Here is a 21216-nt window from a genome sequence, read left to right on the forward strand (position 1 = left end):
AATATTTTACAACGTAACACTATTTTGCACATGTGTGATCATTTAGCTATTTTTCACTAAACAATTCTCTAGCCTGACCAGCTTGCCCTGGTGACGTAGCAGTTTGATGGGCGGAGCTCGGCTCTGAATCCGGAACAATCCTTAGTCCCGTATCTCGAGCGAAAAACACGCACATGCACACACGTACACAATAACAGTACCACTGGGATCGCAGAGCTCGATTCGACAGAAATGTCAACATGGGCCGTGGTGCGCCACCAGGATTAACGACGTCCCTCAGCGTTCTCATTTTCTTGTCTCTCTCCTTGAGCGGCGCGGAAGATAGCGCCATGGAGAACATCGTAACTGAGAAGAAGGCTGAGGAGAGCCACAGGCAAGACAGTGCCGACCTGCTGATCTTCATCATGCTCCTCACCCTCACAATATTGACCATTTGGTTATTCAAACACCGACGTTTCCGGTTCTTACATGAAACAGGACTTGCTATGATCTATGGTAAGTTGATATCAGGCCGTCGTGAGGTAAATGAATTAGAACTCCGACGCAACACGCCTGACAATATAAATTTTATTTGCTATTATTTAGACATCTATAAACAGTGCTGGCATTACTATCATTCATTTTTCTAAAAATATTTTATTAAAACGTCCTGTGTTTTTGAACGTCCTATATTTTTTTAGCTCGATGCAGTTGAGGTGCAGCTTTAGAACTTTGAACGTTAAGTTCCAAATGTCTGGAATACCTAGGTGGGTAATGTTTTACAAATTGAAGTCAGCTGATGGTTAATATTAAGAGCTTTCAGTAACCTGTTTAGCTAAAGGGAGAAAGGGGCGTAATCTTCATAATTATTTCTGTAGTTTATGACTTTCGTGGCCTTTTTGCACTAATTCAAAGTAACACATTTGCTCACAAGTGAACCTGATGCCATGACAAATTGGTACAAGCACTTCTGTCCACAGGCTTGCTGGTTGGTGTAGTTTTAAGATATGGCATACACGTGCCCCGGGACATCAACAATGTCACACTGAGCTGCCATGTGAATGCCAGCCCGGCCACCCTCCTGGTCAATGTCAGTGGCAAGTTTTATGAGTACACCCTGAAGGGTGAGATAAGTGCCAAAGAGGTGGATGATGTGCAGGACAACGAGATGCTGCGTAAGGTACAAATCTGCGATGTCTTGCTAAAATATTTTTAATTCTATTCAATTTAATTCAATATTGTCATAAATGCTTTATTTGCCAATTTTTTACTTCAATTCTTTGAGTTGATATAATTGTTTGTCATAGTTGTCACATGCACTGTAATAATTAAAACCCCATCCTGCAGATCATACTGTTCCAACATACAGCAAAGACCATATTTCATGGCAGGAATATTTTGCAAGACAAGTTATAAATAACGGGAGTAAACAACATTTTAGAGGGTAAAGTTAGTTTAAATTAGTGCATTTAATAGATTATATTGTACATTTGTTTTTTAAAAGGTAATGGAGTTTGGTGTGATTACAATGGTTGCATCATGTAAGTTACTGTTCAACTGCTTAGGTTGCAGGTCACAAGCCTCTTACAACATGTGATGTGTGATAATCATAATGTTGATTCATATTGTTTGTATGTGTATGACTCCTCTTTGCCCCACAGGTGACCTTTGACCCTGAGGTGTTCTTTAACATTCTCCTGCCCCCCATAATATTTCATGCTGGGTACAGTTTAAAGAGGGTAAGGTTGCTGGTTTCAGTTATTTTGGAATGTGCAGAGGTTTTATTATGGGAGTAATTATGACTTTCTGCTTAAACATATACAAAGGGTTTGCATATGAAGCCAGTGTTTTTGTGATACTATGATCAGTATCATACCTTTGGAATGTTAGCTAATATAACATCAAGTTTGTCTTCTAGATTTACCAAAATCAAAACATTACACACCTAGGTGTAGTGTAGATACCTCTCTTTGTTTCTCACATATGTATCTCCCTAAATAAGCATTTGAAAGGTATATTCTGAATAAAATGTCAATTACAGTCAACAAGTACCTGACTTTTTAAAGTCTGTTTTTAAAATGTCTTAAAGTAATTCAGAGCTACATTTATGCATTCAACATGTACTGCATGTTTATTGTATGTGAAAAAAAATTTTTGTTCCAGGTCACCCAATAATATTTGTACATTTTACATTTACAGCATTTAGTAAACACCCATATCCAGAGACAATCTTATCAGTAGTTACAGGGACCCCTTGCTCAGGAACACAATGGCACAAAGCAATCTTGATATCTGAAAGTGAAGTGATTGTCATTGTGAAACACAGCACAGCACATGCTGCAGACAACGAAATGTGCCCTCTGCTTTTAACCTTTGATGAGCAGTAGGCAGCCATGAAAGGCGCCTGGGCAGGAGATGGTACTTTGCTCAGTTGAACCTTTGGGATTCGAACCCAAAACCCCCTGATTATGGGACCGTGAATATCCGACTCGGCTTCTACCACCCATTTAGGGTCGACACAGCAGATCAGCCGCCTGATTGTCCGCATAATTGAGTTTGCAAAAGTTTTATGTTGGTTACCCTTCCTGAGACAACCCTCCCCATTTACCCAGGCATGGGACCGGCATCAAGAATTACACTGTCACATGTGTCCCTAATCGATTAGGCTTGTATAAAATGTGGTTTAATCTGTGTAATAACTGAAAAATAACATTTGTGATTATATCAGATTGTCTTTTCTTGTATTGTATTTTCCAGAGACACTTTTTCAGGAATATGGGGTCCATCCTGGCTTATGCTTTTTTAGGAACTGTGATTTCCTGCTTCATAATTGGGTGAGTGAGTAGCATAACTACCTGTAATCTCTGTGTGTTCAGTGTGATATGAGCTCACTGCGGCATCTCCTGTAGACTGCTGATGTATGGCTGCGTGATGCTAATGAAGCAGATCGGCCAGCTGGCTGGAGACTTCTTCTTCACTGACTGCCTTTTCTTTGGAGCCATTGTCTCTGCTACAGATCCAGGTAATCCTTTGCCTCTTTGCGTGATATACAAATATATAAACATTTGTGAGAATTTGGATAAAATATCTCCTGCTCAAAAAAAAAAAAAAGGGTTTTTTTTAGTATTCATATGCAAATAAGAAATATTTTTCACAATTTTTTATTTACATTTTTTATGTCATAAGGGGAAAGGTTACCACCCATTTCTTATGCTTTTTCTGGGGACCTTTCTTATGAGACCTTTCTCTCATTATAGTGACAGTTTTGGCCATCTTCAATGAACTGCAGGTGGATGCTGACCTCTATGCACTGCTTTTTGGAGAGAGTGTCCTGAACGATGCAGTTGCTGTTGTCCTGTCCTCGTGAGTTTTTTTTCTTTTCCCAAGTTATGTGGTAGATTCTTTTAAGAATTTCCTCATACTGGTGCCAGAATTCATTAATGTGGGTAATAATGTTAGAGACCAGTATCTTAATTGCAAAAGTTATTTTGTAAAAAAGATTGCTATACGGAAAATGACAATAATTATTATTGTAACCAGAATAGAAATAAGCAATTATTTATAATAATCAATATTATTATTATAATACAGTTAAAGTTAACCCTTAAAGTCTGGATAGCAGGGACCATGTAAAAATCAGGTGACGTGAACTGTTTATGTTAAACCTATCCACCTTTGAGCAATACATATATTGCACATACTGATATAACTAACACATTTATAAATGAGCCTAATTCTGCACTGTAATGCAGAAACCGCTGCAAACTGATAAAAGTATGATGATGTTTCTGGTCATATTTATTTGGAAATCTATATGGTTCACAAGCACATTGTATATTTGTGACACAGTTTTCATCTAATGAAATAACCCAAGATTTGTGTGCTTCTCTAACCCTACTGATACATCTCCAGAATTTTCATTTACTACGGCAGACACAGTGGGGCGGAGCACCACAACTTTGGAGCAATTGGCCATTGGGTAGAGGGCGTTTCTGAGCAACAGGACACACCCCTCAACGGGTGCTGCACTAGTAGTTTTTCTAGGCCTCCATCTCCCTGAAGACTGCATGTGACTGTGTTGCCATGCAGGGCAAATCGCTCTCAGTCTTGCCTTAGATCCTGAAGTTAATTGGCTGATTTCATGTTTCTTCCCATTGGGGTTCAGGTTCAAATTAGCCATTTTGTTGAAGATTTGTCATGAGGCCTGAACTGTGGCGATTTGTTGATTGTGTGATTGTTGTGCTCCTATTGAGTTTCTGCAGACTGGATTGCTCTCTGTTTCTTAGGCCTTGTCCACCCACACGGACAGTTTCAGTTAAGTTGAAGAAGCAGACCATGTCATAAGAACTGGCTTTCAGTTTTGCAGAACAAAAGCTTGAATTGGCTAGTGACATATCATAACATATTTCCTGGTAAAAACAACAACAAATACTTTAGCATTACTCTAGTAAACAAAGCTTGGTATGTGTAGAGGAATAGATAAGTAAATTAACTCACCTTTTAGAAACCCCTTCTACCCCTTAGTAGTGCATATTTCAGTAGGTACATGGTTTTTGTACACATATTTGAATAGGTACATTTACGTTTGCATTTTTTAACCTTAGCTGGACTGCCAGGGCATGGAAATGACCTTTCTATCTTTCCAAAAATATTATTTTCAGTTGAACTTTTAATTGCTTAAAATATTCTTCACATCCTGTTTATGATAAAATTGAGTGCATTATGCTCAATGTAAATCTAGATGGATTTGTTTAGAAATGAACAACTATAGATCCAAAAATGATTAACCATTACATGGAGCAAAGTATTTCTGCATGCGCACAACCAACTTTGAAACATGTGGCTGGTCAAAGAATTTAAGTGAAACCAATCAGGAGTGTCTTTATTGGTTGTACATATGCATAACCTACCTTGCACCTGCTGTAAGCAATGTAGCCTTGGACTCATGGAGATTACTTTTCTTGCTCTTGCATTGTATCTTTTGTGTGTGTGTGTGTGTGTGTGTGTGTGTGTGAGAGAGATGATCTTCACACATTGGTCTGGTTCCATTTGCTCAGGTCCATTGTGGCCTATCAGCCAACTGGGGACAACAGTCACACGTTTGAAGCCATGGCAATGCTCAAGTCTTTTGGTGTGTTCTTGGGCGTCTTTAGTGGATCCTTCGCTCTTGGTGTGGCAACGGGTATTATGACAGCACTGATATCCATTACACTGTTTGTTTTACAATATGGCTGCAGACTACATTAATTCAGCGTAGTAATACAATTTTGTAAGATACAGTCAGGCAAAAAAGGTATTTGGCAGCAACCAATTGTATAAATTGTCCCACTTAAAAAGATGAGCAAGGTTTTTAAATAAGAAAATAAATATTTGGTCAATAACAAAAGTTTGTCTCAATACTTTGTAATCCAACTTTGGTTGGCAATGACAGTGCTTAAACGTTTCCTGTAGGTCTTCCCCAGGTTTGCATACACTGTAGCTGTTTTTTTTGTCTCGATCTGCCATGAAGATCCAGCCACGGTTCATCTTCAGTGCTCTCACTAATGGAAGGAAGTTTTTGCCCAAAATCTCATGATTCATGGCCCCATTCATCATTTCCTTAATATGGATCAGTCGTCCTGTCCCCTTTGCAGAAAAGCAGCTCCAAATAGTATCCGAATAAACATTATGGAAACATTAAGATGAAAATTACAGACCTCGCTCGTCTTTTTACCTGGGACAATCAGTGGCTGCCAAATACTTACAGTGTCAAGTGTGACTAATTAAATATTGTTTTGCTGTAATATTTTAGCCTACTGATACAGGTTATTGTCCCTTAATAATCTCCAAGAGAAAGTTGTCTGTTTAATCAAATTAGTTTGAACCTTGACCCTGTTCACGTTACCAAGTTTACCAAGTTAAGAGACTTTCAGCTGCTGGAGACTGCACTCTTCTTCCTCATGTCCTGGAGCACCTTCCTGCTGGCAGAAGCTTGTGGATTCACAGGTAACCTTCATAGGTGATTGGTCTTCAAATGTTCCTTCATTGGAACCACTGATGACCAACAAACATATGTGGGTGATCACATGTCCCACACACACTGTTTAACTGGGTGCATAACTATGTAAATTCTTGCTGATGTTTACTGTAGAATCATCTTCCATTATGACATTTTAATTTTTATTCAGCTTTTCCTAGACAACATTATTCTGAGGCAGCGGGTGACATTACAGACTGAATGATAAGAGATGTGTCTGAGATATTGTTCATTCTTGGCTGTGCACACAGGTGTGGTTGCTGTGCTTTTTTGTGGCATCACTCAGGCACACTACACCTACAACAACCTTTCACCTGAGTCTCAAGATAGAACCAAGCAGGTAGGAACTCAACCCCCCTGCGTCTTTTGTACATGGTCCTATAAGGTGCAACGCACCTTATTTTGTCCTTGGACAGTACAGTCATGCAGTAAAATTATTAAAGAACCATGTTTCTTTTGCTTCCTCTCCTTCATTCCATTCATTTGTCTCTTACCTTTTCTTCCTTTCCAGCTGTTTGAGCTCCTGAATTTCCTTGCAGAGAATTTCATCTTCTCCTACATGGGGCTCACCCTGTTCACATTCCAGAATCACGTCTTCAACCCCACCTTCATCATCGGGGCTTTTGTATCCTCAATGTTACCTGTGTCATTCTGAAGCAGTATAGTTTGAGCTGGAAGAGAAGTTAATGTTGAGGATAAGAAATGTTGAATTTTTTCCTTTACCAACCCACCCCAGCTGGCTATTTTCTTAGGCAGGGCAGCAAACATCTACCCCCTGTCCTTTCTGCTAAATCTGGGCCGAAGACACAAGATCAACTCCAACTTCCAGCACATGATGATGTTCGCTGGTATGTAGGTGATCTAATTCCTGAATATCTGGTTACATACCACAAACAACAAACCTGTTCTGGAGTTGTGAAAATAATTTCTTTTTCATTGTGACACACAGCATAGCACAGCACACACATGTTTAACCAATCACCCTTAGTGACTGCTATGAAAGGCATCCGGAGAGCAGTGTGTGGGGATGTTACTTTGTTTAATGGGACTTTAGTGGCACCTTGGCAGTTCAGGATTTTGTCCCACGACCTTTCAGTTACAAATCCGCTTCCTCACTTGCTAGGCCACCACTTCCCCAAGGTTCTTTCACGTCAATACTAGCAAGATCCAGTGGTAACATGCAAAACTTGACTTAATTGTTTTATTAAGTTTATTTATGTGTGTCTGTGCAGAATTTTGACCACCACTCTATGTGCTTACAGGATTGCGGGGGGCCATGACCTTTGCCTTGTCAATACGTGACACAGCCACATATGCCCGGCAGATGATGTTTTCCACCACTCTGCTGGTGGTGTTCTTCACAGTGTGGATCTGCGGTGGTGGCACCACCCAGATGCTGTCCTGGCAGCGCATACGGTCAGTGGTGCACATTTGAACATGTGCAGCAGCCTGGAGTACAACTACACAGCAGTAGTTGTAGGTGGTAGGAACTTAGTGGGTGAGATGACTACAGTCCCAGGTTCAAAGCTTAATTACTACCATTTTGTTCCTGTGCAAGACACGTAACCCTGAGTGTCTCCAGGGGGACTGTCCCTGTCACTAGGCGCTATGGATAAAGGCATCTGATAAATGCCATAAATGTAAACGGAACTATTTTGTACAATGTAATGGGGCTTTGTGAGATTATTTATAATTTCCTCCACATGATTTTGTTAGATATTGTCAACTTTCAATAACTTAAAATAGAATAACTTTGCAAAATCTGTTGTCGCCTTTTTGTGGTTTGAATCCCACCAACACATTTATTTAGACACATCAGAATGAGTGAATCATTAAATGTGTGAGAGATTGTTTAAATTAATCTTATTTGAGAGTTTATCAACAGCTCATTTTTGAGGGAGAAGTATTTTGAATGACATCAATCTAACAGTCTATAAGTCTTGGCCTACAGGATGCAACAGCACTTTTGGACCATTTTCAAATATGGCTTTCTTTTTGCATGATACAGCTTTAGATGCTTGGCCTCTACATAAAACCAGCAGTGGTTTTGGAAGTATACCTGGTTCTATTTAGTAAGGTCATTTAGTAATTGCACAATCATGCTAATGAGTGATGCAGTGTCATCTCCTGGCCCAAAGACAGGCACACAGAGATATCTCCAGTTTCAGTGAATATTCTGATGATGTCATGCTCTATAGATGATGAGACTTGTAAAGCCTTTTTTACATGCTTTCACAGATTGCCCAGCTTCAAAGATTGCCCAGAGACTCTGCCTGAGATCACTTTTATAGCTAATCATGTTACAGACCTGATATCAGTTAGTTGCTGGATGTTCTCCCAGCTGAATCTTTGAAAATGTTTTTGCTTTTTTGGCCAATAGTTGCCCACTTGCCAAATTTTTAGGGTTAAAAGTTAAACTGAGCTCAGGAAAAGTGAATTCTCCTCTGTTTTTAGTAGGATGGCCTAAAATAAAGGATTAAGGTAATGCATAAATTATGTTGGACTAGATGATTTTTGTATTCTGACAGTTGATTTGTTCTTTGTTTAATAGAGTTGGTGTTGACTCGGACCAAGACAACTGCGGCCCGGTAAGTCACAGTAAATTAGAACAGCAATTTTTATCAGGATTCAAATTAAGCAAATGACAGTCATGCTATGGTCATGTTATATCATGGTCTAGATTGTACCTGATGGCATGGACAGAAGGAACACCAAACAGGAGAGTGCCTGGTTGTTCAGGATCTGGTACAACTTTGACCACAAGTATCCTTATTTGTGAGCGGTGTGAAATGAAAGTAATTGTCATTGTGATGCTTTTAACCCATCACCCTTAGTGAGCAGTGGGCAGCCATGACAGGCGTCCGGGGAGCAGTATGTGGGAATGGTGCTTTTGTTCAGTGGCACCTTGGCAGATCAGGATTCGAACCGGCAACCTTCTGATTACAGGGCCGATTCCTAGGCAACCACTGCCCCATTAGTGTGTGACCATTAACTGTTCACACAATAACTTTTGAGTGCAAAACAGCTAAGATCTTGCATTGTTATGAGGAGACTAGTGAGATAGTCATGAGATGACAGAATGGACATGAAATACAAGACACCAGACTTGTATTTCAGCATTAAGTACCTTTGGTGCAGTCATATCAATTTGCTTGAGTGTTAGGCCTTGACCATTTCTCCAGTTACCTGAAGCCCATTTTGACCCACAGTGGCCCCCCTCTGACGGCCACCCTGCCTACTTGCTGTGCCCCCATTGCTCGCTGCCTCACCAGCCCTCAGGCTTATGAGGTGAGGTGTCTGGTGCTCAGTTCTGGATTTTTTGTTCAAGAATAAATGTTGAGTTCTGCGCTGTGGGCCACCTGCTGAGTAAACATAATATATACAAATTACACTGGTGTGATGTTTCATCCCATAGAACTGCCTCCTCAGTATGACGTGTTTTAATGTATTGTTTTGCAGAATGAAGGGCAGTTGAAAGATGACGACTCAGACCTGATTCTGAATGACTGCGACATCAGTCTGACATATGGCGACATCACGGTAAGCACTGATGCCAGTGGAGCACGCATGGGCTCGCAGCCAGCTGCCAACACTGCCACCAGCTCTGATGAACTGGACCGGGAGCTGACGGTGGGCGACCACGAGTTGGTGATACGGGGCACAAGACTTGTCCTACCGACACGTGATTCTGAGCTGCCGCTGGCCCTCAACCGCTCAAAAGTTACCAGTTGAACAGAAATGGAAGAATGTGGCAAAAACAAGTCTTGGGGCATTCGTACTCCTCCCCTTATTTATGTCTGACCGCTCTGCGTTTATCTGGAATATATCTTTCTTACTTTGATATTGAGTGACTGGTATGATGCTTGTTACTTCTGGTCTTGCCATAAGTAATTTGTTACTCCCAGAAAAAATTATAAAAAAAAAGAAAAATTGCCAGCTTCGCTTAGTTCGGTCCATGTAGCAACTCCTGAAGCTTGTCCTAACAGGGCTGTGTCCAGAAGCATGTGCTGATTTCTAGAAAAATAAATGCTGTAGCTATATTCTCTTTGTTGCATAGCAAGGTGTAAAATACGAAGGGATGGCACTGCATGCTTATGTGTATTGTTTTATTTTTACATGCAATTTGTTTTTGTGAGAGTTTAATGTTCCATCTGCTTCTCGACTGCCCTTTTCACTGCGAGAGTCTGAACAGGCGCATGCTAACACAGGGGGTGTATTTAGCTGTATGGTTACTATCAAGTGCCTGATGCATGTAGTTTATAAAATTCCCTCTTGCTACCACTAAGGGGCAGCCTGGTGTATTTGTTTTATTTAAGTGAAGGCATTCACCTTTACACCTTGTTATATTAAGAGAGGGACTGAGTTTTAATTCTACATTCTGCCATTTTTGACACATTGCTTTCAGAACTTGATATGAAGTAAATTAATGTATAGGGGAAGCAAAGTGTTGCAGAATCCATTCAGGTGGAATTAGGTTTTTGTATATGAAAAAAAAAACTGTGCTTCTTGTGGTTTTATAGTTATTCAGCACTAGTATTTTGAAAGATGGCAACTAGTCAGAGAGTGATCTATACCTGAGCCTGGAAGTTATGTTACATTTATAAACATGTGTGTGTGTGTGTGTGTGTGTGTGTGTGTGTGGTTCTTTGAAATGAAATTGTGAGCACCCCCAGTGATATGTTTGCCACACCTGTCCAGAACAAAAAGAGTAGAACTGTGTCACTTTCGACAAAATTCTTTGTAGGATTTTTAATGAGTTCAAAGTACGCCTGATGAATGACCTCATGGCTCCTACCAGGAAAGTCAGCAAAAGAGGTGACTGTTTTTTGACTATTATTATTATTATTATTATTGTAATTGTTTGATACTGTGACTGAAGATACACTTTCTATTTGTGCACATTATCAGCTAATGACACGTGGTACCTTGAGTGGTTTGAACAAGGTTGGCAGTAGGTCAGATGTTGTGGTAGGTAGAGGTGGGATTTGGGAATGCTGGAACAGACCTGGGCGGCCGCTGCCTTCCACATGCCGATATCTCCTGCTGTGCAGGACTGTAAGATGGATCATGTTTCAGTTTCACATGCATGCCTTTTGATTACTCATTGCTCTGATGGTGTTTAGCTTTCTCTCGATCATTTGTTTTAGTTTTGAAATTAAAAAGAAGCCTGGCACTACAGCATTGAAGGTTTTGGGGGTTTCTTTTGCACTTTTTATTTCTGAAGTTCATGATTTGCCTTTTGAATTATAAAGTGGTAGACCTGTGGTGTAAATCTTCCAAGCTATGAGAGAACTCCTGTCTATTTAAACATTATTTTATTTTTCTCTTGGTTATATTTGTCATCTGTATGTACGCTAATTTATGTTTTAATGTATAATTTAAAACTTGTATGTATATTAGATATAAATTACATGCATTTTGTAATTCTTCTTTAAAACCTTGTTTTCATTTCTGAGGGAAGCATTAATTCAACATATGAAGACTGCCAAAGAGGAGCAGAAATGGTTGTTATGTGGTTCATCATCTGCTCCTTTTATGTTTTCATGCCCAACCTGTCAACTTCACTAATTCTTTAATAACCTAATAATGAAGGCAAGTGGGAGTTGGAATGCTCTGGAATGAAGACATGCAGGACATACACTTTATTACATGGTAAATATATAAATGGTAACTGAATTAAGATGAATGGAAAAGCCTAGAGAGATTCTTTCCCCTTCTCCCTTGTGTAATGAATTAGAAAGTCCAGGGTAGCTGGAGATTTATAAGCAAAGTTCAGAAGTGCTGTGTTAACGGGTCTATAGTCGCATGTGTGTCCTCCATTCCTTGCCATTGCAGGTACTCACTGTTTACATGTGTGTAAATACTCTGTTGACGTGTGCAGTGGTCAATAAACAGCCTGTGCTCTCGATTACAAGCATTTGCTTGTTTCTGTTTGCTCCATTTTTTATGTCCAACTTTAGAACTGTCACAAACTTTGATGCAAATGTTATGTAACTATAAAAAAATATATAATAAGGTGACATGCACACCCTTATTCTAATACTTCCACAGTTGCTCTTACAGCAAAAGAGAACTACCAAAGCATCAAAGGGATCTCATTGTTAAACGAAGCAGAGAAATTCCATAGCATTGTATATCATGGAACATCAATAAAGTGGAGAAAATAAGGAACAGTGGTGTTACAAAGAAAGTGAAGTGATTGTCCCTGTGATACACTGCAGCACAGCACACGGTGCACACAACGAAATGTGTCCTCTGCTATTAACCTATCACCCTTAGTGATGGGTTTGCAGAATTGCGATGACCAGGGGGATTTTATTAGTGATAGCGGCTTGAAATTCAAATTCATACACATCTTTCTCTGTTACCCCACTGCATGTGTCCTTGCACTCGTTCTCTGCATTAAACTGGTTTTCGTTCCCATCGCAACCACCATAGTAGAAAGGGGAACACATATCCTCGTATGGGTTGTCGTACAATTTTGTCTCACCTTGGAGACAAGGTCCATTGATCGGTGACTGAGTACAATGACTATCTTTGTTGTCTGCACGTATTGCCAGAAGGATCCTTAGCTTGTCTTTTGATTGTTCACAGAGGGTTATGGCGCCCAGGGAGCAGTGTGTGGGGATGGTGCTTTTGTTCAGTGGCACCTTGGAGGATCAGGATTCAAACCGGCAACCTTCTGATTAGGGGGGCGCTTCCTTAACTGCTAGGCCACCTATCCAAAACTGATGAAAAATAAGAAGAAAAGTAGTCAATGAGACAAAAATAACACTTTGCATCACCAAAAGATCACCATACCATCAGTGAAGCATGGGGGTGGCGGTATCATGATTAAGAATTGCTTTGTTTAGGTGGCTCTTCAGGTGGAGGGAATTATGGGCCAAAAATCACTCAGTTTTGGTCCCAAACCTTCAGGCATCTGCTGGAAAGAGGAATTAAGAGGAATTCTATCTACAGAACACAACACAGCATCAATCCAAGTGAACCAATAATGGTTTCACCAAAAGATCATGAAAGTTTTAGAATGTCCCAGATCATTCTAACCAAGACTCCTAACCAAGAAGATGTTGAAGCACATTTAAATTAAATTAAGTAAAGTATATCTAAAGGGTGTGCTCACTTATGCAACCATCGTATTGTGTTGTTCTTTGTATTATATGCAGAGTGAGTTGTTGTTTTCCAGGTGTTTACAGTAAGGCACTCAAAACCTAATACTTGCTTACTGAAAGGAAATGGTGACCCATTTGATGGTGTGCATGCCATCTTAATCAGCTGCTTCTGGGATTTATGAAAATATATTTACATTTACATTATTTATTAGACGACGCCCTTATCCAGAGCGACTTACAGTCAGTAGTTACAGGGACAGTCCCCCCTGGAGCAACTTAGGGTTAAGTGTCTTGCTCAGGTAGTTAGTGGGATTTGAACCTGGGTCTTCTGTTTCATAGGCGAATGTGTTACCCACTAGGCTACTACCACCCATATTTATTATTATTTTAGTTTTTTTCCCTCAGTCTCTTTTAAAATTTAATCTGTCGTGCATTTCAGCTCTGGTCACTGTAATCTAGTGTATCTTTAAGTTTATAAATTCCTGGTTGAAGTAATTCGTCATAGATTTTTATCACATCCTGGAGCTGCTCCCGCCTCTCTCTTGTGCTTTTAAAAAGTGCAGACAGCACACAGACAACCTCTCAGCACAGCGCACAAGACTGAGAACAGAGGCAACACCACTAGACTGGTGAGTTAATTCATTATCACTGCATACAAACAAAAATGGTTCTAGCAATTTACCTAAATGTTTTTATTTAATAAGATTAAATAAGGGACCTTTACTTAAAAACAGTAGAAACGTATAGAACGTATTTTCACAGAGGCATCCTTTACTTTACTTTATTTAGCAGACGCTTTTATCCAAAGCGACTTACAAGAGGAAGACACCAGCAATTCTCGTTCGATTTCTATAGAATATTGAGTTTACAAACTAAGAGCACTGATAAGGCTCAAACTTGTCATTGAAGAGCATGTTCAGAGATTGTTAGGTGCTAGACGAAGAAAAATTATAATGTATTTATTCATTTTTGTATTGTTTGTGCAATGTGTATGTGCAATGTGCAATGTGTACGCATGTGCGTGCATCCTCCTTACATATGGCAAATCTGGCATTTATGCCATTTTTTTAATGAGGTCCATAATCAAACATATTCAATTATAAAGACAATGGTAAGCTACATTTACAGATCATTTTTAGACTACTTTCAGCTGAGGAAATTCAATATTTGCATGTAAAATGAACTCATTATTAATGTGGAAGCTTCATGTTCAGTCCCTGTTTACATAACGCACGAAATGTACTCTACACAAATTTGTTCAGCCATCAACGGCTCAGCAAATTACTAAATGAGGTGTGACTCAGACAGGTTCACTGAGGTGTATTTATGTCCTCCTCAACCACCAAAAACACCAGTGGATCTGCAGTGTGAACTTAATGCTTATAGGCATTAATATTATTTAACCTATCTCATTCCCTCCTTTTCCTCCAGGTTTATGTTTGAAAACATGTCAAGTTTGGGATAATAATTACACAGTTGGCCCATAGAGGGAGCAATCGGGTGTTCCTCTGATCATCACTGCAAACTCACACAGCTTTTAGAACCTAATTAGGTCATGTGTATGTGTGGGGGTAGGAGGCTCATCATTCTTTCCACTAGGGGGGCAAGTGATGGAGTGCACAGATAAACCCCATTATGTCTCACCTTAAACAAATCGAGTTGTTTCTCTATTAGCTGCCTACCTTTGGAAGGTTTTAAGTTACTTTTGTTAAACTTTTTTTTTCTTCCACTCAATTAGTGTTCTGTAAAGAATTTGTTAAATGCTGTTCCCAGTGATAAAGACATTAGCTAGAGAGGGTGTAAGTTTAAAGACCACACACACACACACGGACATAATGACCTGGGCTATTAAAATCCAAGCTCTGCTCCCATCATCATATGTAATGATGTGGGAATTTAGTCAGCTAGGTCACTGGAGGCAAATGAAATTAATTTTAAAACAGAGCCATGTTAGGCCAGATAAATATTGCAGACACCAGACATGGGGCTTTATCTGTTTTCATAAGTGTCCAGTTTAGGGTTTCAGAGAACTGTGACTCATGCATGTGCTATTAAGGTACTTGGCCCAATGGATTAGCTGGTAAAGTGTGTCTGTGTGTTTCTAAATGGCATGGTGGAAAAAAGGCGCATAATCCCCCTTTGGCTAGACTACACTTGCCCTTCAGCACTCAACACAGACGAATAGGCTAATTACAGGCTGGACATAGTTGTCCATTGGACAATGACCAAAGCCAGTGACTTTCCATTTGTGAGCATTCCAAGTTTGTGATGGATGAGGCATTGCTAACAAAATGAAGTTGTTCCAAATGTGTATAAACAAATCTTTATAAACATCTTGAAAATTCAGGAGACTCCTGAGAAGCCAATTTTGAAAGTATTACTATATTAAAAGGAGATGGTTTACACTTTTGTCACTTGTGCCTTAGTTCTGTGGGTCTGTGATCAAACGTGTATAACTCTGTAGATGGGCCTGATGGATAGAGATAGAGCTGTTCACGCATACAGACAATTTCTGAGAAGCTTTGATAGAGACAAAGAGGCTGACTAACTAAACAAGAATTTCAACGACGGGGATGCTTCCTTTAAGTCATACAGAGGCTAGACAAGGTGTAAGTAACTGAAAATGTCCTTCGTTTAATAGTCCATGCAGTACACATGCATTACATATTTTTACCATGATGTCATTGTCCATTCTCTGCTCTAACTGACCTGTGCTTCTTACAGGAATTCCCCTTAATCATGGCCATATGTAGTTAAGCTCAGGCACAGTGGTAACGGCTAGATAAGGTTATGTCTAGAATAAAAATTTATTTAGGCTGAGAGAGCAGAAAAAGCAAAGACTTAATTCCTACTGTAGTTTATTGTCTTAAACCAGCACAGAAAAAGTGGAGTCAGACAACAGATATGTATACTTACATACTGGAAACAAAAATATGCAAACAATGTGCAAAAGGTTCTCATCCCCAGAGAAATTCAGATTGTTACAGACCGTTTTGATTTTTGTAGTAATGCTTACTCTCCTTATAATGTAAAATCAGGACAGTAGGAGATTCACTTTCACCTACCCTGAAATAAATCAGAACTGACAAGCAGACAAATCAAAATACATTCCCTCTGTTGCAAGCTAGTGGCATCTCTGTGACCTCATATTTATACTGAATAATGTTTTGTCAAGTAAAGTAAGCTTTACATTTTATATGTTTCAGTTTGTTGGTTGCTTCTGTTTGTCCAGTAGCTCCATGATGTTTAAAGTGTATTATGTTGTAACAATTTCAGTTTAATTTGTATTAATACATGGATGTTATGTATTTTCCAGTGCTTTTTTCCGTTCTGCTTCAGGCAATGGTGCAGCCAGTGACAAATCAATAAGCAATAAATTAAGCAGGTATTTTATTAAAAAGTAACAAAAATTAAACACGTATCAACTTAATATAACCTCCTTCCTCTCCTCCATCTATATTCCACTCATCCTTTCATCTCGATCATGAATTTTCAAAACCAAATATCGGTGGCATCTTTTCCCTTTGTCCACCCATATCTCTTTCTTTTGCCTGCAGCCTATTCCTTATTAGCATACCCTAAAATGGCATGGGTAGTTGGTCATTAGCCTGTAGTAATAAGGGGCAATAAGGCTAGGGCGGGAGGTGGAAGGGTATATAACCCCAACATTCACCCAGCGGTGTGTGTGGCTACCATTCTCTGTTAACCTAGGGGATGCGGTAATTTCTCTCTATTACATTGTTGTATTTTTTTGTTTTTTGGCCATAACTCTCTTGGTTGGACATAATGACTTTCTACAAGCATTCAGGTAAGGGTTCTTCCTTTAAATATGGTCAGCACGTGATTGGACAAAAACAAATTCTCACAAACGTTCAGATTGTATGACCCATTTGTCATGTGAAACAATTATATTGTTATTATCTGACTTCCTTGCATTTTATAAATAGACTGATCACAGTATTAGTCATTGTTTTTATATGAATGGGTCCTTTTTTATTGTGTTTGCATTTGCTACGCACCTAAGTTACAGCATGGGCATATTCCATAAAATAATTTTACATTTTGTCTCATCACCACCAATGTTTCATAACACATTTGCACCTCCCACATAACAACAGGGAATAATAAGGGAATGTTATTTCTGTTCTCATTACACATTTTCCACCCTTATAGGGCTCTGTTCTTCTTTAACTAACAGCATTCCTATCCTGTGAGGTGGGTCATGGTTTGCCACTATTTCTATCACCTCTTCAGCTGGCCTTTCCTAAACAGGCCTATTGTCCTCTGGGATTGGCATTGTGCTCCAACAAGTTCTGATCAAGCTGCTGGTTCATGCATGGGGCATTAGTGCAGGGGCAGCTGTCTGACAGATTCCACTGTCAAGTGCTTAGTGTCTTGGGCATATTTCAAAGGTCAGAGCTCTGGCAAATTGTGAATGATTGTGTGGATGGGCAGGAAGCAACTTTTAAATCTCTAAAGTGGTGATCATTAGGCATAACATAGCCTTTAGAGAAGGTTTTTTTAAAAAGTCCACACTAGTTCTATATATAACCCATTGATGCAGCCTTTACTGTATTCAGGCAGCTGATAGACAGTCAGTGCTGGAGAAATATTGTAGTTGTGTTGTCAGACATTCTGAATTTTATTTTTTTAAATAAATATTCTTGATGGTTTTAGCTGAAATGACTGCAGTAAGAGAGACATGGAATGTACCTTTTCTGGGGAGGGTTGGTGCCAGATATAAGCTGTGAAAGAGAAACAAATTTATAAACAAATGATCAGGTTGCCTGTTCTTGTAAGATCAACATTTCAGTTCTGTTGGTATGCTGAAATGAGACAGAAAACTAGGAACAAAGTACCCACCTATCTAAAAATATTGACTACTGCTTTAACAGCTTTAATTGTGCCTTCATCCACACTGACTGCATTTTCACAGCTGTTTCCTCAACTGAGTTGTTAACCTTGCTGTTGCTAGGCTGTGTCTGATTATGGTGATTGTGATGGAACAGATTCATCTACAGGGGATATCTATAAAAAGCAAACCACAACCAACTTGAATGGTTTCTATTTAGGCCATAGGCTGATGTTTTATTGCCAACTGTATGTTAGGGGTGAATGTTGCATATGGTCAGTACAGGTCATAAACATACCCATTCTCCTAAATTAATAGAAATGTGAGTCATGTCTTTTAAAACATTCTTCTGATTAGCAGTAGCTGTAATAAATGAGAAATAACCCTGTAAATATCTTAGGCCACAAAGGGGCAGGTTTATAAGAGCCATTCTGAGCATATCAGTAGTGTAGCGCCCCCTTGTGAATTACAGACAAGGATGTCTGTACAATCAGTAGTTACATGGACAGTCCTCCTGGAGACACTCAGGGTTAAGTGTCTTGCTCAGGGACACAATAGGTCACTCTATGTGCTGTTTGGGGCTTTGGGCTGAGAGGACCAGCTGGCTGCCCGGTCGGGGTCTGGGTTGGTGGGCTTCCTTGCTGCTGTGGGGAACGGGTGTTCTTCTTGCCTCCACCCCAGGGAGACCATCAATCTCTCCTTTTCTCTGTTCCCAGTCTTGTCTGTCATGATTGTAGCAAGTTGTCTGCACATACACAACACATGTGTCAACTGTGTTACTGACAGGATTTAAGTGGGCTTCTGGTTCAAAAGCTAGTGTGTTGCTCACTAGGCTACTACCATCATAGCTGATGAATTTCACAAGGAATCAGCACATCAGCAACATATGGCATACATGTACAGAGGCACACACAATTGTATGTATAGAGAAGTACAAATCTAACAGTGTTTCCATGCCATGAAATGGATTTTTGTTTGTGAACTGCTGTAGGACCCCGCAGCTATCTGAGCACAACAATGACTGAGAACTTTGACTGCTTCTACTGCCGTGACAACCTGCAGGGGAAGAAGTATGTCATTAAGGATGACAAGCATGTGTGTGTGCGTTGCTTTGACAAGCTGTGCGCCAATACCTGTGCTGAATGCCGGCGCCCCATTGGTGCAGATGCCAAGGTGGGAACCTGTTTTTTTCTGCTATAAAACAGTTGTATGCCCCTGCTGAGATTTGATGCCTTCCTGCAGCCCAGTGAGCACATGACTTAACTAATCATTTTAAAGATCGGTCAGAATGTAGATCCTCGGTCTACACACATATGAGAAAAACCCTATTTTTGCCCATTGATTGGTATTAAAGTATTGCATGGATAGGAACATTCCTCACATCATAAAAAATAGTTTCAGTGAAAACCTTGCGGTTTTTGATTTAGGGTACTTCTTCACTGAATATGTAGAAATGAAATAATGTCTATCTCTGGCTACAGGAACTGAATCATAAGAATCGCCACTGGCATGAAGACTGCTTCCACTGTGTTAAGTGTTACAAGCCCCTGGCCAACGAGCCATTCAGTGCGAGAGATGATGGCAAGATCATGTGTGGGAAATGCAGCTCCCGTGAAGATGGAGCCAGATGCCAATCGTGCTACAAGCTTATTACACCAGGTGTGTTATTTTAAATTTCCCAAGGTTGTGTACAGTCAGTGAAGGTCAGATCAGATGTCCAAATAGATCACAAAAAGTTGCCATTAATTTGCTGGACAGATCTATAGTTTGGTTTTGCTTGTTTCAACTAATTAACACCCACCAAGAGATATGCTGAGTTAGACATGCTGAGATCTGGTTGGAAACATGTGCGCCAGAGGCAGGAAAGGAGAAAGTACTGTTTTTTTTTTTTTTTTGTTAAGGCTCCAAGAATGTGGAGTACAAGAACAATGTGTGGCATGAGGAATGCTTCGCCTGCTTTGACTGCAAGCAGCCAATCCGCTCCCAAAGCTTCCTGAGCAAGGGTGAAGACATCTATTGCGCCCCATGTCATGAGAAAAAGTTTGCCAAGAACTGTGTCAGCTGCAAACAGGTGACCAATCAGTGAGGTCAATGCATAGTAACACTAGTAAAGAAATCCACAAAAACGTCCTTCACCATTAGAAAGTGTTCCCTCTAGTGGCATATGCCTTTAGTGAATCACCTGCTGTCTTTAGAAGTTCTTATTGTAGTAAAGTTAATATCCTCACTTGCCATGTCGCACTGCAGTCTCCAGAAAAGAATAATTCAATAGGTCTATGTTTGAATTTTATTGTGATCATTTATTGGAGCCAAATTTTAGAGGTGCAACTGAAAAGATGAAATAGGATAAACAATATTACTAACTACTCATTGCGTTATTTAACTGTAGTCATATTGTTGTTTCTACTGTTCTAGCCAATCATCTCTGGTGGGATTAACTACCAGGACCAGCCATGGCACTCTGAGTGTTTTGTGTGTTACACTTGCAAGAAGCCTCTGGCCGGGACCCGATTCACTTCCCATGAGGACAAGTTGTATTGTGTGGATTGCTACAAGACGTCAGTTGCCAAGAAGTGTGATGGCTGCCAAAATCCCATCACAGGTTTGAAAAAAATAAATACTGGCCAAAGCAGGAGCTAGGATCAAAACAGTAAAACCAATCAACCAAACCAGCATGATTTTACACAGTGGGTCAGATTGGCCTAGTAAACTCTTCATCTCTTTCATCTCTTCCTTAGGTTTCGGCAAGGGCACCAATGTGGTGAATTACGAGGGACATTCTTGGCATGAGTACTGCTTCAACTGTAAGAAGTGCTCTCTGTCACTTGCCAACAAGCGCTTTGTGCTCCATGGGAAGGCCATCTACTGCCCTGATTGTGCCAAGAAGATGGACGTGAAGTAGCCAGATATATCCCAGAATATATTGTTGCATCGCTATAAAAGTTTGGGAGGTCAAACATACATAAAAATGGACCGAGAGATCATAACTCGGACAAGAGAGCACCTTTCCCAGCCTTAGTCTCCAGACCAATATTTCTCTATGCTTGTAGTTAATAAAGTCTTTAACTCACATTAGATATATTTAGATTTTTTTGTACAGGACAGCACCTGAGGAAAGCTATTCGTTTTTGGTTGGGACAGTTTGGAAAGCATACATTTTATTCACCTCATACATTTTACAAATGAAGCACAGTATTGATAGTCACAAAATGTACTAAACAATAAAGCAAGAAACCAATGTTTTTTTTCTCTCCCTC

General features: G+C 39.9%; 2 protein-coding genes across 4 annotated transcripts; both read left to right on the top strand.

Moving 5' to 3' along the window:
• Window positions 1-94: 94 nt before the first annotated feature.
• On the top strand, window positions 95-11912 carry slc9a6a (solute carrier family 9 member A6a). The gene is made up of 16 exons (XM_028960341.1): window positions 95-495; window positions 960-1159; window positions 1641-1718; window positions 2737-2813; window positions 2889-3001; window positions 3237-3342; window positions 5037-5178; window positions 5859-5964; window positions 6247-6335; window positions 6507-6620; window positions 6732-6843; window positions 7258-7411; window positions 8547-8583; window positions 8676-8758; window positions 9178-9283; window positions 9455-11912. The coding sequence occupies exons 1-16, from the start codon at window positions 240-242 to the stop codon at window positions 9725-9727; spliced, it is 2046 nt and encodes a 681-aa protein (XP_028816174.1). The 5' UTR covers window positions 95-239; the 3' UTR covers window positions 9728-11912.
• A 1720-nt stretch (window positions 11913-13632) lies between these two features.
• fhl1a (four and a half LIM domains 1a) lies at window positions 13633-21201 on the top strand. 3 transcript variants are annotated; one of them, XM_028959703.1, is made up of 7 exons: window positions 13686-13736; window positions 16424-16492; window positions 18951-19132; window positions 19441-19618; window positions 19861-20030; window positions 20375-20561; window positions 20698-21201. In XM_028959703.1, exons 3-7 carry the CDS (start codon window positions 18977-18979, stop codon window positions 20859-20861), a joined length of 855 nt encoding a protein of 284 aa, XP_028815536.1. In that variant the 5' UTR covers window positions 13686-13736; window positions 16424-16492; window positions 18951-18976; the 3' UTR covers window positions 20862-21201. The 3 variants fall into 3 exon arrangements, with proteins under 3 accessions (XP_028815535.1, XP_028815536.1, XP_028815534.1); XM_028959702.1 differs by lacking the exon at window positions 16424-16492 and having other exon boundaries at window positions 13633-13736; XM_028959701.1 differs by lacking the exons at window positions 13686-13736; window positions 16424-16492 and adding an exon at window positions 16573-16915.
• Window positions 21202-21216: the final 15 nt, after the last annotated feature.

Source organism: Denticeps clupeoides, chromosome 18 (assembly GCF_900700375.1).
Source record: "Denticeps clupeoides chromosome 18, fDenClu1.1, whole genome shotgun sequence".
NCBI lineage: Eukaryota > Metazoa > Chordata > Actinopteri > Clupeiformes > Denticipitidae > Denticeps > Denticeps clupeoides.

Coding starts and splice junctions, on each gene's coding strand:
- slc9a6a (XM_028960341.1), top strand. CDS start 240: ATGGGCCGTGGTGCGCCACCAGGATTAACGACGTCCCTCAGCGTTCTC. Junction 1,160..1,640: donor ACAACGAGATGCTGCGTAAG/GTACAAATCTGC, acceptor TTTGCCCCACAG/GTGACCTTTGACCCTGAGGT. Junction 3,002..3,236: donor TGTCTCTGCTACAGATCCAG/GTAATCCTTTGC, acceptor CTCTCATTATAG/TGACAGTTTTGGCCATCTTC.
- fhl1a (XM_028959701.1), top strand. CDS start 16,894: ATGACTTTCTACAAGCATTCAG. Junction 19,133..19,440: donor CCATTGGTGCAGATGCCAAG/GTGGGAACCTGT, acceptor CTCTGGCTACAG/GAACTGAATCATAAGAATCG. Junction 20,562..20,697: donor CTGCCAAAATCCCATCACAG/GTTTGAAAAAAA, acceptor TCTCTTCCTTAG/GTTTCGGCAAGGGCACCAAT.